Here is a 15,047-nt window from a genome sequence, read left to right as displayed (position 1 = left end):
TGAATGGATCAGGGACTCTGATAAGTTATATTTTATTAATATAAATTTAATGCTTGTCGAAAAACACCTTTAAGAAAATTGAAGTGGTCAGCAGCAAACAGGAAGATGATATTTGGAATATATTGTGTCTAGTACACACACAAGTAAAAGATAGCAGTTTCACAAAAAAAAAAAAACCAAAAAACAAAAAACACTATGTATGCTAGCTAAACACATGCAGATGTGTTCAGAATCATTAATTATATGGGAAAATAAAACTACAATAATTACGAGTTTGCTCCAAAGTTAGAAAGAAGAAAGAAAAAAGACAAAACAATTCGTACCCAGCGAATGTTGGTCAACTTTATTTCTTTAATTCTATGAGTGGGGATGCAAACTGGTATGACCACTTTGGAAAAGAGGAGATAGTTTCCTTAAAAAGTTAAAACAGAGGTTACTGCAGGACCCGGCTGATCTGGCGGAAGAGGTAACTGGTGTCTCCATTTTTCGAAATTCATTGAACTGTACACTTCAACTGTGTGCACTTTATAAACCGCACCACTCCAAAAGCAAGGCTCGAACTTCAAGGCAGTTTCCAAGGTGCCTTGGGTCCCTACTGACGGCGGCGGCTCTCTGGATCAGAATCGAAACTGGATCCCCGCCCCCCGCGCCGCGGGACAGTTTCGATTTCCAGGCGCCGGCCCTGGCCGCTTTTCCCTCGGGTTTCCTTCTCGGAAAGTCCCCACCGCGCTCATCCTGGGCGGCTGTTGGGGAGCCGGGGCGCTCATCGCTCCCGGGGAGCCGCAGAATGACAGCTGAACAGCGGCAGAATCTGCAAGCATTCAGAGACTATGTCAGGAAGACGCTGGACCCCACCTACATCCTCAGCTACATGGGTCCCTGGCTCCAGGATGGTGAGTAGTCCCCAAGGCGGGCTCTCAGGCTCTCCACGTTGGTGTTAAAAAAACAAAACAAAACAAAAAAAATCACTCAGGCCGAAACCAACTGGGGTCCGGTTCCTCCCCTTTTTATCCTCCTTTCTTTAGGTTAAATTGGGTAACCTAGGGAACAGTGGGTTTGCGGCAGACTCCCGGGCATAGTAGACTGGAAGACTGGACGGTATTTGGGTTTGGTGGGCAGGGACAGAGTTCCTGCAAAGTGTGCAAAATGTATAGTAACCTATGTAACGATGCCTTTTTTTTTTTTTTTTTTTTTTTTTTAACGTTGAAAACTGGGGAAATCGTCTGTTTCTTTTTCTAGACTGCTCTGTAATTCCCGTCGTCCTGGCATGAGAGATTGAGAAATAAGAATGTGGCCCCCTGTTGATTGCTCTACAGAGCAAAGCTTTGGAGCAAAGGTGGAGGTGAGGGCCTCATGAAACACAGCACTGTCAGACACAAAATGCTGTCAAAGGATGTTGCTGACAGGAAGCCCGTGGAGGAGTTCCCCAGACGCCAAGCGTTTAGGGTTTTGTACAGTTGGTCACATCTAGCTTTTGAGATGTGATTGAGACGCTTTGTAGATTGTACTGGGTGCTTCCACGTGAGCAAACAGAGACTTCCTCCGAAGGGTGATGGGAGATGGTGCGTGAAGGGAGTCCGGATGACAAAGAACAAATGTTTTCCAAGTGCATGTTTGTCTTTCCTGGTGGTGGACGGGTGGTGCAGACTGCAGGTGAATTCCGGGGCTTTTTTGCTCTAAAGCCTAAATAGGTTTTGCAGTAAGCCGGAAAAGACCACCGAGGGGTCCCCACCCCCAGTTCTGCTAGGGAGAAGTAGAAAAAGACACCCTAATGACTGGAGTAGCTTGAACCCTGAAGACAGGAAACCCACCCAAGACATCTCTTAGCGTACAAGGTGGTGTGTCTTCTCGTCTTTTAATCTTCTTAGTCATTTACATTTGCGTACAGAGGAACGAGGTTCATTATGGTATTTCCATGCATTCCTGTTATTGTTCTCATTTATTCCTCTCTTCAGTTGCTTTCAAATCCCTGTTTAACCTGTCCCTCTCTGGATGGGTTCCCTCCCTCCCCCAATGGCCCTGTGTTCTGCTTTCTTAGAAATGCAGATGCATTCCGTCACTCTCTCCCTTCCCCAGTCTAAGATATCTTCCCTCCCTCTCAGGATGTCTGTTTTAGTTTTTTTTACCCCCTAGTTTTGTGAAGATGATGTGAAGATTGAGATTTTTTTTTTTTTGATGTGGATTATGTTGAAAATTGCCTAGTATTAATTCTACCTCTCTTGGGAGATCTTTCCATCTTCTACTGCCTTCATAAATTTCTTTCTTCGGTGTCTTGAAAGGTTGCACTGCAGTGGTCTTTCACCTCTTTGGTTAGAGTTTGCTGTTTGTTTGTTTGTTTGAAGTCATTGTGAATAGGACGCCCCTCCCTACCTGGTTTCTTCCTTGGCAAGGTTGTTATTGGTATGTAAGCAGCTACTGGCTGGTTTCTGTATGTTTATTGCGTGTCCTGCCACTCTGCTGAACGTTTTTATGAGGGCTAGGAGTTTCCTGGTGGAGTCGTTGGGGTCTTTCTAGGATTATATTGTCTGCAAATAGAGATAATGTGACTTCTTCCTCTCCTAGTTGTGTCCATTTGATTTATGTCTCTTGTTGTATTGTTCTAGCTGCGACTTCAAGCGCTGTATTGAACAATGGTAGAAGGAGCAGGAACCCTTGTCTCATTCCAGATTTTAGAGGGAATGCTCTCAGTTCCCCCTATTTAGAATGATGTTTGTAGGTTTGCCACTGTCCATGCAAAAAAACAAAAGACAACAAAAAATCACAAAGAAGCACAAAAGACTCCAAATAGCCAATTACAATGCACCCCATCAGATTGGCTGTCTATCAAGGAAACAAGTAACAACAAATGCTGACAAGAATATGGAGGAAAAGGAACCTTTTTGGCTGCTGTTGAGAAAATAAACTTGCTACTGAATAAATCACTATGGTGGTGTCTTAAAGCAAGCGAACAATCAAACCTGAAAATAGAACTACCGGATGACACAGCTGTGTACTGCTCTTGGACATCGTCCCAAAGAACTCAAATTCCAGCCTAGCACAGAGAGGCTTACACACCTGTTTGTCACCGCATTTATTCATGTAAGCGGGGTCACAGTAAAGAACCCCTGAAACACTAGCTCTGTGGTTAGGGGGGAGGTTTTATTATAGACATGAGAGAGCAAGCAGAAGTGTCTGGAAGAGTCTAGAGCAGAGATGCAAAGAAGCAGGCTGGCCATGGCCATGGTGGCTTTTTTGAAGTAGAGAAAAGAGCAGGGAGAAGCAAACGAACTTAATAGTGGGGGGTGGAGGTAACATGGGGAGACGCCTGATAATTCACCAGGACTGGGAAACACAAGCAGCCCAAAAGTTCGTCGATGCATGAGTGGGTGTACTGAACTTCATAAGCTGATTTCCTTCCTTCTTCCATGTGCTTGTCTAGTTTCACCATCAGAGTAAAGCTAGCTTTGTAGAAGGTGTTTGCTGGTGTCCTCCCCCTTCTAGCTTATGGAATATGCTGAGGAATACTGATTTTAGCTTTTCTTTAAAGGTTTGGTAGAATTCTACAGTGAATCTGTCTAATTCTAGGCTTTTCTTTGTTGGGATACTTTTGTTTTTAAACTACTGTTTCTGGCTGATTTCTTGTTATAGATCTGTTTGTTTATATTCTCTTGATTAAATTTTTTTGTTTTTTTTTTTTGAGACAGGGTTTCTCTATGTAGTTTTGGTGCTTGTCCTGGATTTCACTCTGCAGACCAGGCTGGCCTTGAACTCACAGAGATGCACCTGTCTTTACCTTTCTAGTGCTGGGATTAAAGGCATGCCCCCCCCCCCGCCCCCCCCCCCTCTTGATTAAATTTTCATAGGCTGTAAGTGTCTAGGACTTTGTCAATTTCTTCTAATTTGTTTTAAGTACAAAATTTTGAAGTACCTCCTAATGATTCTGTGCATTTAATTGGACTCTATGATAACTTCCCCTTTTTTATTTCTAATTTTGTTAATGTGAGTCTTTTTCTCTTCTTGTTAGTTTAGCTAGGGGTTTTAAAGCAATAATTTGGATTAAAAAATAAATCAGTAAAGAGTTGGGGGAAGTAATAATAAATGCACGAAAATCCCTTGCCTCAGAAGTGAGGAGGAAAAAGACATACCATTTTATGTCTATAGTTTTAAAATGCTATCCAGAGGTTAAAGATAATGATCTACACATTTAAAGATGATTATATTGGTCTCATTTTCTTTCTTTCTTTCTTCCTTCCTTCCTTCCTTCTTCTTCTTCTTCTTCTTCTTCTTCTTCTTCTTCTTCTTCTTCTTATTATTATTATTATTATTTTGATTTTTTGAGACAGGGTTTCTCTGTGTAGTTTTAGTGCCTGTCCTGGATCTTGCTCTGTAGACCAGGCTGGCCTCGAACTCACAGAGATCTGCCTGGTTCTACCTCCCGAGTGCTGAGATTAAAGGCGTGTGCCACCATTGCTGGGCTCTGGTCTCATTTTCTAGAGAAAGATAAAAACATGCTTAGTAACTTAAACTAACTAGGAAACAGAAAATGAAAGTATAAGACAAGATGATGGAGGGAAGGCTTTTGTTAGTTTTGGGTTTTAGTCAAACATGTCTTTAAAGGTGCCAAGATGAGTCCATAGGCAGAATTAGGGTCTGTGGTGGTCTGAATAAGAATGGCCCCATAAGAATGATTAGTCAGCAGGAAAGTGGCACTGTTTGAAAGGATTAGAAGGATTAGGAGGTGTGGCCTTGTTGGAGGAAGTGTGTCACTGGGGATGGACTTGAGAAGCCAGGCCCTGTGTCGTCTCTTTCTCTCAGCGTGCTGAGCAGGATGTAGCAACTGCTCCAGTACCATTTGTGCTGCCATGCTCTCTGTGTGATGATAATGAACTAACCTCTGAAACTGTAAGCCAGCCCCCAATTAAATGCTTTCTTTCATAAGAATTGTCTGGGTCATGGTGTCTTTTCACAGCAGTAGAACAATTACTAACACACCCATTTAGGGTTAAAATAAAAATAAAAAATAAAAATGAGACAGAGACATATTAAACAAATTAGATGAGAAAGCTAGAGACCCAATTTTAATACTAAAACATATCGCACAGACATAAAGCTTAAGATTTCAAAGGTAGCCGGGCGGTGGTGGTGCACACCTTTAATCCCAGCACTTGGGAGGCAGAGGCAGGTGGATCTCTGTGAGTTCGAGGCCAGCCTGGGCTACAGAGTGAGTTCCAGGAAAAAGGCGCAAAGCTACACAGAGAAACCCTGTCTCAAAAAACAAACAAACAAAACAAAACAACAACAACAAAAAAACAAAAAGCAAAAAAAAAAAGATTTCAAAGGATAGCTAATTCACAATGCAGCTTTTTTTTTTCCTTTTTTGGTTTTTTTGAGACAGGATTTCTTTGTGTAGCCCTGGTTGTTCTGGAATTAGCTCTGTAGACCAGGCTGGCCTCTAACTCAGAGATTTACCTGCCTCTGCCTCCCTAGTGCTGGGATTAAAGGTGTGTACCACCACCACCTGGCACCACAATGCAGCTTTGTTGGGTATTAAATGTGACAGGACATCTTAAAACTCAAAAAACTGGGGTATTATCAAACATCTTATAAAAAAGCATCTTATCAAATTATTAAATTAGTACATTAATGTTAATAAAGATATAGGTATCGTTTCATGTAGTAAGAATGACTGAGAGGCCACATACACACATTTGTACCCTATAAAATGAGAGTATATCAACCTCCTGCAATCTGTAAGCTTTCTCAGATACTATACTACATAAATCTTTAGCAAATGTTCTAAGCACGGCTTATATAAATTTATTCTTTAATTTGTAGGCTCAGGACCCCAGGAAAATGTTTTAAGTCTGTTTCAGTTTCTATGTCTATATGAAGGGAATAATAATGTTTGAGGATTTTGAGACTAAATGTCCATAATACCAAATTAGTAGCAAGTATTCTGTGTCCCCAGAATTAATCATAGGACTTTTAAAAATTACTTACATAATTTCAAAACATCATACTTTGGGACCACGAGATGGTCTCATAGGTAAAGGCACTTCCTGCCAAGCCTGGAGCTGAGTTTGATCCCAAGGACACCCACATGGTAGAAAGAGAGAACCAACTCCTGCAAGCTGTTCTGTGGCCCAGCTCTCCGCACATCTGCCATGCCATACACATGCAACACACTCGTGCACATGCACACACAAACACACACACACACACACACACACACACACACTCAAAGAAGCAAATAAAGAAATAAAGAGTAGTAACAAAATAGTACATTTAAATAACTCTTAACCAAAAGAAAATCAAAACATTGCTAGCCACTTTAAAAGTAAAGCTACCAATTAACTCACATATTACACATTTAAGATTTCAGCTAAGCCTCCGAACAGAGGGAAAATTATAGCTTAAGTATATTAATTGGTAATTCAAAAGAATAAGCCTAAGGAATTAGTGAAATTGATTCTATTAAAACAAAGCAATTCAAACAAAAGACAATAGCAACCAGAAACAGTAATAGCCAGAAAATCCCAAAGAAAGCAAATCAGCTAAAATAAAAGAAACAAAAATGTCCAAGTCCTGAAGCTAATAGAGTTCTTTCAGTCTTACTGCAAAAAGGTGTATAATGTTTTCATATTCCAGAACCAACAGTTAGAAATGCAACCTTTTCCTAAGACACAAAGGATTCTTACAAATTGAGTTCAAAAAGTGAGTCAACAACCCTTTCAAAAGAGAGGGTGTGGGATGTGAAGGGGAGATTTAGCTTAAAACATAGGATGTTAAGGGGCTGGAGCAATGGCTCAGCAGTAGGGAGAATGTCCTGCTCTTGCAGAGAACTGGACTTCAGTTCCCAAGACCTAAATCAGGCTACGGGTAACTCCAATTCCAGGGGATCCAGCCCCCTCACATGAACATACCTGCACGCAGACACTAAATATATGCGTAACTGTAAACAGTAGTCTTTAAAAATACGATGATAAAAAGAGGAAACAAAGAAATCATTAAAAACAATTGAATTTGGATTGGTTTTGTCTCTGCTTTGCAAAGATGATTAGGGTTCGCAAACTTCAGGTTGTAATGGGAAATATGTCTTCATGCATTGTGAGAAAGGCTAGGTTAGGATGCAGGTCTGTGCATGTGTTAGATCTCCCCAAGTTAGTTCATAGTTACACTGCAACCATGATAAAAAGATTTGAGGCTGGCCTGGTGGTGGTGGTACATGCCTTTAATCCCAGCACTTCGAAGGCCGAGGCAGACCAGCCTGGTCTACAAGAGTGAGTTCTAGGACAGCCAGAGCTACACAGAGAAACCCTGTCTTGAAAACACAAAATAAAACAAAACAAAAACAAGTAAACAACAAAACAAAACCAAAAAAACTTGAGTAAGTGGAAGACTGTATATATTTTTTTTAAACTCTGGTTATTAGAGATACATTGGAGGTTTTTTCATCTCTACCTATTGAAGGGACTCTGGCCAGCTTAAGTGTGTTGCCCATGGCTCTGACAGACCTTGCCCTTCTCCCCCATTCCCTCTGGCTTCTTAAAAAACCTTTAGATTGCCAGGTGGTGGTGACGCACGCCTTTAATCCCAGCACTTGGGAGGCAGAGGCAGGTTGATCTCTGTGAGTTCTAGGCCAGCCTGGTCTACAAAGCGAGTTCCAGGACAGCTAGGACTGTTACAGAGAAACCCTGTCTCAAAACAACCAGCCAACCAAACAAAGAAACCCTTTAGATTACGTTCCTGAAGGTAACCACCAAGTTCTATTTCCTTATTTGGCCACTTCCTCCTCCTGAGACTGACTACCGAGGTCCAGCTTCCAAAGTACTGAATGAAGTCCAGCAATCAGAAAGCCCCCTTTGGCTCACCTAATTAACATGCCCAGTTAGAATTAAATACCTCATCTGAACATGAGGTTTCCCCTTTTACCATTATGAACCATTTTCCTGTGGGCCACGTATGTCTCCTCTCTATCCAGAGGCAGTCCTTTGTCCTCTGAGGCAAATGTCCCTTCCCCTCTCCCTTGTTCCCTCCCCTTCTCCCTTGTCCTCTATCTCCTGTCTTTGTCTCTTACCCCTGTCCTCTGTCCCTCTGGGGCAAATGAATCTCCTTTGTGCTGAGAACTTGGTCTTGGGGTTCCTGGGCCGATGCTTTTCCTCTCACCTACCCCTCCATCCAGAAGGCCGTAATAAAGTTGGTTATATGAGGCTGGGCGTATAGCTCAGTGGCAAAGCTCTTATCTAGGCTATGTGAGGCCCTGAGGTGGTTTTTCTTTTAAAAGGAAGTTACTTGTATCTTGCTTGATCGTATTTTTATATTTTATCATATTAGTCCATAAATATTTTGCTTCCTCCTCTTTCTCAATTTTCTGTTAGGTTAGTAATGTTCTCTGTTCTTTCCCTTGCCCTCTCTTCCTTGCCCTGGCTCCTTTAGGAGCTCTGGATTCTGTTGGTTGACCTTAATTTCATAACAAGTATATCCTATCAGTAAGGGACCTGGAACACTAATGAGTACTAGGACTGGGTATAAGATTTTTGACTTATATTTTTGCTTTATTGGAAGACAGTGGGAATTTACTCATATGCTCTCCTTGCCCTTCCCTTTCATTATAACCTTCTTTTCAAATTGCATTTATGATGATGGGCACCGGCTACATCTTGTGAGAGAACTATTGAAGTCATATTTCTTTAGGAAAACTTACATGCTTCTCTGTGTAGGGGAGGGCGTTGCTGATTCCCAGGCTTCCCAGGCTGTTTCAAAGGAGGCCTGGCTGTGGGCTATAGGATTTTTTTCAGTATCCCTTTGGAGTGACATGCTGACCCTTACCGTAGAGGAGAACTGGATGGGTAGTATTCTCAGTATCCATTTCTTAGTAACACCTTCTGGACACATGGATAAACCAGCCACTGTGTTTAGTAGAATGTAAAGATGAATAAAATATGTCCATGTCACAGTGTTAGGGAGGAGAAGATAAGTACACAAATATTGTGTACAATGTAAAGTGTCGTAGTCAGAGGCTTCAAAGAGTATAGGGAAGCACAGAGAGGAATTTTAAAAGCCTCTACTTTGGGAAGCTGAGAATAACATCACAGGGGGGCCCAGAACAGTAAACACAGTGGGAACTGTTGCTTTTTCCAAAAGATGGGGTTTTCTCTGCTTTGAAATCCTGGTGATTTTGATGAAATTATCACTGACTTGCAAGCAGCCATATTGGATATGGTGAGTGGCAGGATGAGCCATACAAAGTACAGAGTATGAACTGCCCAGGATATGACAAGGCAGTTGGACCTGGATGGCCCCTGCTGCAGCAGGGATAAATCTAGTCTCAGTGATGGTGGGTCTAAGGGAAGATCATGTCACAGGAAGCAAGAGCACAGCTGTAAGTAATAGGTCAGATGTTAGTAATAGGACAGATGGACTCAAAGAGGTAAGGTTGTGGACCCAGGGAAGCTGGGCTAAGTGACCAGATGGGTTGCTGCTATGAGTTGAATTATGTTGGGGTACTAATTCCCAGTAACTCAGAACATGATCTTATTTGGAGATAGATGGGGTCTTTACAGAGGTAACTGGCTAAAATGAAGTCATATTGGAGTAAAGTGGTATACCATGGAACCGATATCCCTATAAGATGACAGCCATGTGTGGGCATAAAGATCAAGAAAACGCCTTGTGAAGACAGAGGCAGGTGTGTAGTGAGAGCTACAGCCAGATAAGGAGATAACAGTGTGGAGATGGGCAGAGACTGGAGTGCAAGAGGTCACCCGTGAGGAATCTCGATGGCTGCCTAAGCTGGAAGAGGCAAGGAAGCGTTTCCCTCTAGTCCTTGATGGAAACATGGCTCCACTAACACCTTGATTGCAGATGTATGCGCTTAGAGCTGTGAAAAAAAAGTTCCTATTGCCTTAAGCTATGTGGTTTGTGTCAAAGTGTCACTGCAGCCCCAGGAAGCTCGTACAGATGGCTTAAGGAAAAAGACAGTCACAGGCGCTGGTTAGGCTGTGTAGAAAATAAATCTCTGATTGCTAGTGGGATTGCAAAATTGTGCAGCCTCTTTGGAAAATGGCTTATCAATCTGTACAATGTTAAAAATGAGGTTACTGCGTGGCCTGCAGTCTCACATCTCTATGTGTACCTAAGAGAAGTGCATTAGCACAAACATTGTACGTGAGCACTGTGGTGGTCTGAATGGGGCTGACCCCCACAGGCTCATATATTGAGTGCTTAGTCATCAGAGTGGAACGAAGAACTATTTGAAAGTATTAGAAGAATTAGGAAGTGTGGCCTTGTTGGAGTTGCTGTGACCTTGTTGGAGGAAGTGTGTCACTGGGTGAGGGGGAGGTGGGCTTTGACGTTTCAAAAGCCCACACCAATCCCAGTGTCTCTCTCTCTGACTGTAGATCAGGATGTAGCTGCAGCATGATGTCATGCTCTCTGCCATGATGATAATAGACTTACCCCCTGGTGCTTACCCCCAATTAAATGTTTTCTTTGGTAAGAGTTGCCATGGCCATCATGTCTCTTCACACCAAAAACCAGTGACAAAGAGAAACACTCCTTGCACTTCTATTCATAATAGCCAAAATGTAGACACAGCCTCAAAGGCCTGTCGACTGCTGGATGGACAAACGCAATGTGAAACGTCCACGCAATGGAATTTCATTTGGCTTGTTGCATTCTTATTGTATAGCTTTTCAGTAAAGGAAAGAATGATAGCATGTACAAGATGAATGGACCTTAAAACGTGTTAAAGGAAAGATGCCAGTTGCAAAGACCATATGCTGCGTGGAACCGTTCACATGAATGCCCAGATGGGAGCCGGGGCTGGAGCTCAGCGGTAGAGCACTTGCCTCACAAGGCCTGAAAAGTCCTGAAGAATAGAATCTGTGAAGTTGGTTAGTGACTGTCTAGCGCGAAGGGGAGAGGGAATGGAGTGATCGCTAAGTGGGTGAAGGGTTTCTTTTTATTGTAATTCAGTAGTTGGGACGGAGTCCAAACTCTAAAATGCATCGAGTTTTTCACTTGAATAGAGAAAATGTGACTGTTAACAGTATCTTTACTGTTGATAGAGACCCTTAAATGAGAGCTAAGGTAGGAGACTTCCGCTCCTTGCTCTTTCCTGATCCCTTCCTTGAGTGCTACAGGCTGGGTTCCTAGTCTCTAAGAATGCACTGAAAACCACACTGGCAACTGGCTCCCTCCTTTGGAATTTCCATCTGCTATGGAAAAATTTGGGTATGTGAGGCCACAGTAGAATGGTGTTTGGTTACTTCCTGGGTAGAGTTAGCATGTGTATTCAAACTGAACAACCATTTTGAAATTAGCAGTTGCTCATGTTTCCTGCCACCTGCTCTCACTGGTTTCTTTAGCTCCCTCTCATTCCACTTTTCTGCTGTATTTTTTACTCTTCTAGCAAAAACCCGGAACGAGAGATCACAAACCACTCACTGCGTCAGCTATACACGTTACTGGCGCCATAGGGTGTTCGTTCCCACCCCACCCCTCAGTCCAGCCCTTGCTTCAGTTTTGAATAAGAGGAAGCCTTTCTCCTTCCATGTAACACCCTCCACTGTGACTTCTGCTTCCTGTGGGGAACTTTATTTATTTATTTTTTCAAAAGTCTTGAAGACATTCCTTTTGCAGAGTGCACTCTTGGAACTCTGCACACACTTGTGTAGAGGATGGGAAGTGTGTGCTGATGAGTGAGCGGAGAATGCTGCCTCCCGAAGCTGCTTCTGTTGTGTGACACGTTATGACTTCCAGCCCATGTGGGAAGGTCTGCTCTGTTTTATCTTCCAGTGATGATTGGTTCTGCTGGCTGCTCACTGGTCCTCGCTTCTGTTTGCAGATGAGGTCCAGTACATCCAGGCTGAGAAAAACAACAAGGGCCCGATGGAGGCTGCCTCGCTGTTCCTCCAGTACCTGCTGCAGCTGAAGAGCGATGGCTGGTTCCGGGCCTTCTTGGATGCCCTGTACCATGCAGGTCGGTTCCTTGTTCCTGGCAACGCAGAGTACTTTACTCGGCTGAGTTAGTTAGAATGCTGGAAAGGGAAAAAGGATTCATCTTGAGCCATCTGTATGTAGTTCACACTTCATTGTTCAAGGAAATGTAAAGACTATTTGCAAGCGGATGATAGAGTTGTCTACCAGAAGTATCCAAAGGAATCTACAGAATTATTGTAACTGTGGGAGAGGTGACAGCATTACTCGAATGCCAATGTCTTTCAACAGGAGAATGAGTAAATAAGTTTTATGGTGTTTACACAGTGGCCCATTATACTGCAGTGAAGCTGTGTGAATGTAAATTGTCAAGTCCTGCTCGACCTGTTGAATTGAGTGTGGAATTGGGAAATGAGAGCTATGAAATATAGATGTAGATGAAGAAAAAGACACAGGATAGGTTCAGGAGGACTGACTCTAGGCTCACAGCCTTTATATACCCAAAGCAAGGGGGGGTAAAAAGACCCCCCTCCCCTTTTCAAGGACATCACGGTTCAAGGTACAAAGTACAATCAAGTGTAAACACCTCCTTAATACTCTGGTAACCACATCCTATTATGCAGCCTTGCAGGGGAGAACAAGCTCGGACTCTCTGACCTTGAGTCAAGATGAAAACAAGCCACAAGCTGGGGTGTCTGTGGGCCCCCACAATAAATGACAATCCAGCTGAATTGTAGGCATGCAGTATTAATTTTTTTTTTTTTTTTTTGGTTTTTTGAGACAGGGTTTCTCTATGCGGTTTTGCACCTTTCCTGGAACTCCCTCTGTAGCCCAGGCTGGCCTCGAACTCACAGAGATCTGCCTGCCTCTGCCTCCTGAGTGCTGGGATTAAAGGCGTGTGCCACCACCGCCCAGCAAGATTTATTTGTTTATTGTGTATACAGTGTTCTGCCTACATATGTCCCTGCAGTCCAGAAGAGGGCACCAGATCTCATTACAGGTGGTTGAGAGCCACCATGTGGTTGCTGGGAATTGAACTCAGGACCTCTGGCAGAACAGTCCGTGCTCTTAACCACTGAGCCATCTCTCTAGCCCTTAAATTTTAAGTGTCATAAGCTATATGGGAGCAAACAAATGCCTTGTGACTTTTCAGACAAAAGCCAAAGGGAGTTGATAAGTTAAACATAGTATATTGTTATTTCTGGTGAAGAGACAGAGGGGTGAGAAACAGAAGGTGTACCCAGTACTAGAGTGTTCTATTTTTGTTTTTTTGTATGTTTTTTGTTTTTATGAGACAGTGTCTCTCTGTGTAGCTCTGGCTGCCCTGGAACTTGGTGTGTAGATCAGTCTGTCCTCGAACTCATAGAGATCTGTCTGCTTCTCTTCTGCAAGTGCTGAGATTCAAGGTGTTTGCCACCACACCCAGCCTGGAATATTCTAATCCTTAAATGGACTAGTTGGCTCACATCAGATTACAATTGTGTTGTGTGTTTTTTGGTCTCTGATGTTGATAGCATATGGAGTCAGTCTTATCTGGAGATGAATGACATCATAGAAATGTCCAACTTTCTCTTTTTCTGTACATGAGAAAACTAAGGCCTAGGGAGATGCTTTGCCAAGGTTCACACAGCTAATTAGCAGAAACGCCGGGGGCAGCCAGGACCTGGGTCTACCGACGCAGGTTCTGTCTGAGGTGCTACACTGACATTAATTAGCAGGTGGAAGTCAAGCATCACACTTTAGCATGCAGCCAGTCCTTTACTAAAGGGGGTTTTAGTCATGTTCCTTGCCTCTCTGTTGCTCAGCTTGAAAAAAGGCAAAGGGTGCTTTTCTTCAGTGTTAGAAGCAGTGAACGAGAAGACGTATATGAAAATCAGGCACAGTGTATATAAGAAACACCAAAGAAAAGAAAGCCACGTCGGACTACTGTTATTGTCATTGTAGGGGAATGATGTAACAGACAAGGAAAATGTGTCAGCTGGCTGTGGTGGGGCACGCCTTTAGTCCCAGCACTGGTGAGGCAGAGGCGGGCAAATCCCTGTGAGTTCCAGGCCAGTCTGAGCTGGCCTCACAAATGCATGAGATATAACCACTATGTTATAACACGGGTATATTGAATTAACATGGGGATGCTAAAGTAAACACACTGCCCTTCTCAGGTGCTGGTGTGCCCTGGGAAGCCTTACACTGTCCGTGTGATGATGGCAACAGTTTTATGAAAAGTAATGGTTTTGTTTTAATTAGGTAAAAGGCCTTAAATGCCATTTATTATAAAATAAAACTTGGTTTTCTGCTATTTCCAGGATTAGTAGTTGATTATCGCTTCTTTTTCCTGCCTTACAGACAGACCATCATTGTAACATATTATCTATTTCCCACGTCAGTGATGCATGCTTATCTTCCCTGTTTACTCTTAAATATGTGTATGTGTATTTGTGAGTGGGCATGTGCTTGTGGGTGCATTGTCTACAGAGGCCAGCTCTTCCCTTGCAGCTGGAGTTCCTGGCAGTTGTGAGGCTCGGACATGGGTGCTGGAACCTGATCTCAGGTCCTCTCCAAGAACATTATGAACTTAATTGCTGAGCCATCTCCCCAGCCCTTATCTAACAATTTAAATGGCACAGAAGGGGATAAACAGACAAGTAAACTAATCTTTTGCTTATTTTGTTCATCTCTTACCTAGCCCTCCCCAGAGAATCCATTGTTTTCCTTTTGGAGGCTCTAACTAATCTGAGTATTATATTTAAGTCTTGGTCTCTTAAGCAAAAATAGCACATCGAACTTTTACTGTGAAAAATTACATGAGATTTATTAGAAAAAGTCTTACATTTAGGCAAGAAAGGGAATTTTAAAACATCTGTATTGGAACGTAAGAGGGGAAGCATCTCTGTTTGCAGATATGATGCCAAGTGCACAGCTAAGCAGAACAAAAATGGACAAATGGGCCTGCATAAAATCTAAAAATCTTTGTAGACCAAAGGTCACAACTGCCAGAGAGGAAGATCAGCCTGTAGAACGGGAGAAAATGTTCATAAATCATACATTTGATGAGGGATTAGTATCTATAATACATAGGATGTGTATTATAATATGTAATATAAGGGACTCCTAGAACTCAACAGAGGAAA

At 42.7% G+C, this 15,047-nt stretch overlaps 1 protein-coding gene across 1 annotated transcript in view; it reads left to right on the top strand.

Annotated features, from left to right (window-relative positions):
- Positions 1-529: 529 nt before the first annotated feature.
- Rigi (RNA sensor RIG-I) overlaps positions 530-15,047 on the top strand; it is a 50,592-nt gene continuing 36,074 nt past the window's right edge. The window contains exons 1-2 of the mRNA XM_059254107.1: positions 530-893; positions 11,828-11,962. Of these exons, the coding sequence (XP_059110090.1) occupies positions 788-893; positions 11,828-11,962 (241 nt within the window). The 5' untranslated portion in view covers positions 530-787. The remainder of the gene's footprint in view (positions 894-11,827; positions 11,963-15,047) is intronic.

The sequence above is a fragment of the Peromyscus eremicus genome, chromosome 2 (genome assembly GCF_949786415.1).
Source record: "Peromyscus eremicus chromosome 2, PerEre_H2_v1, whole genome shotgun sequence".
Classification (NCBI taxonomy): Eukaryota; Metazoa; Chordata; class Mammalia; order Rodentia; family Cricetidae; genus Peromyscus; species Peromyscus eremicus.
This window is presented reverse-complemented; position numbering and strand designations above follow the sequence as displayed.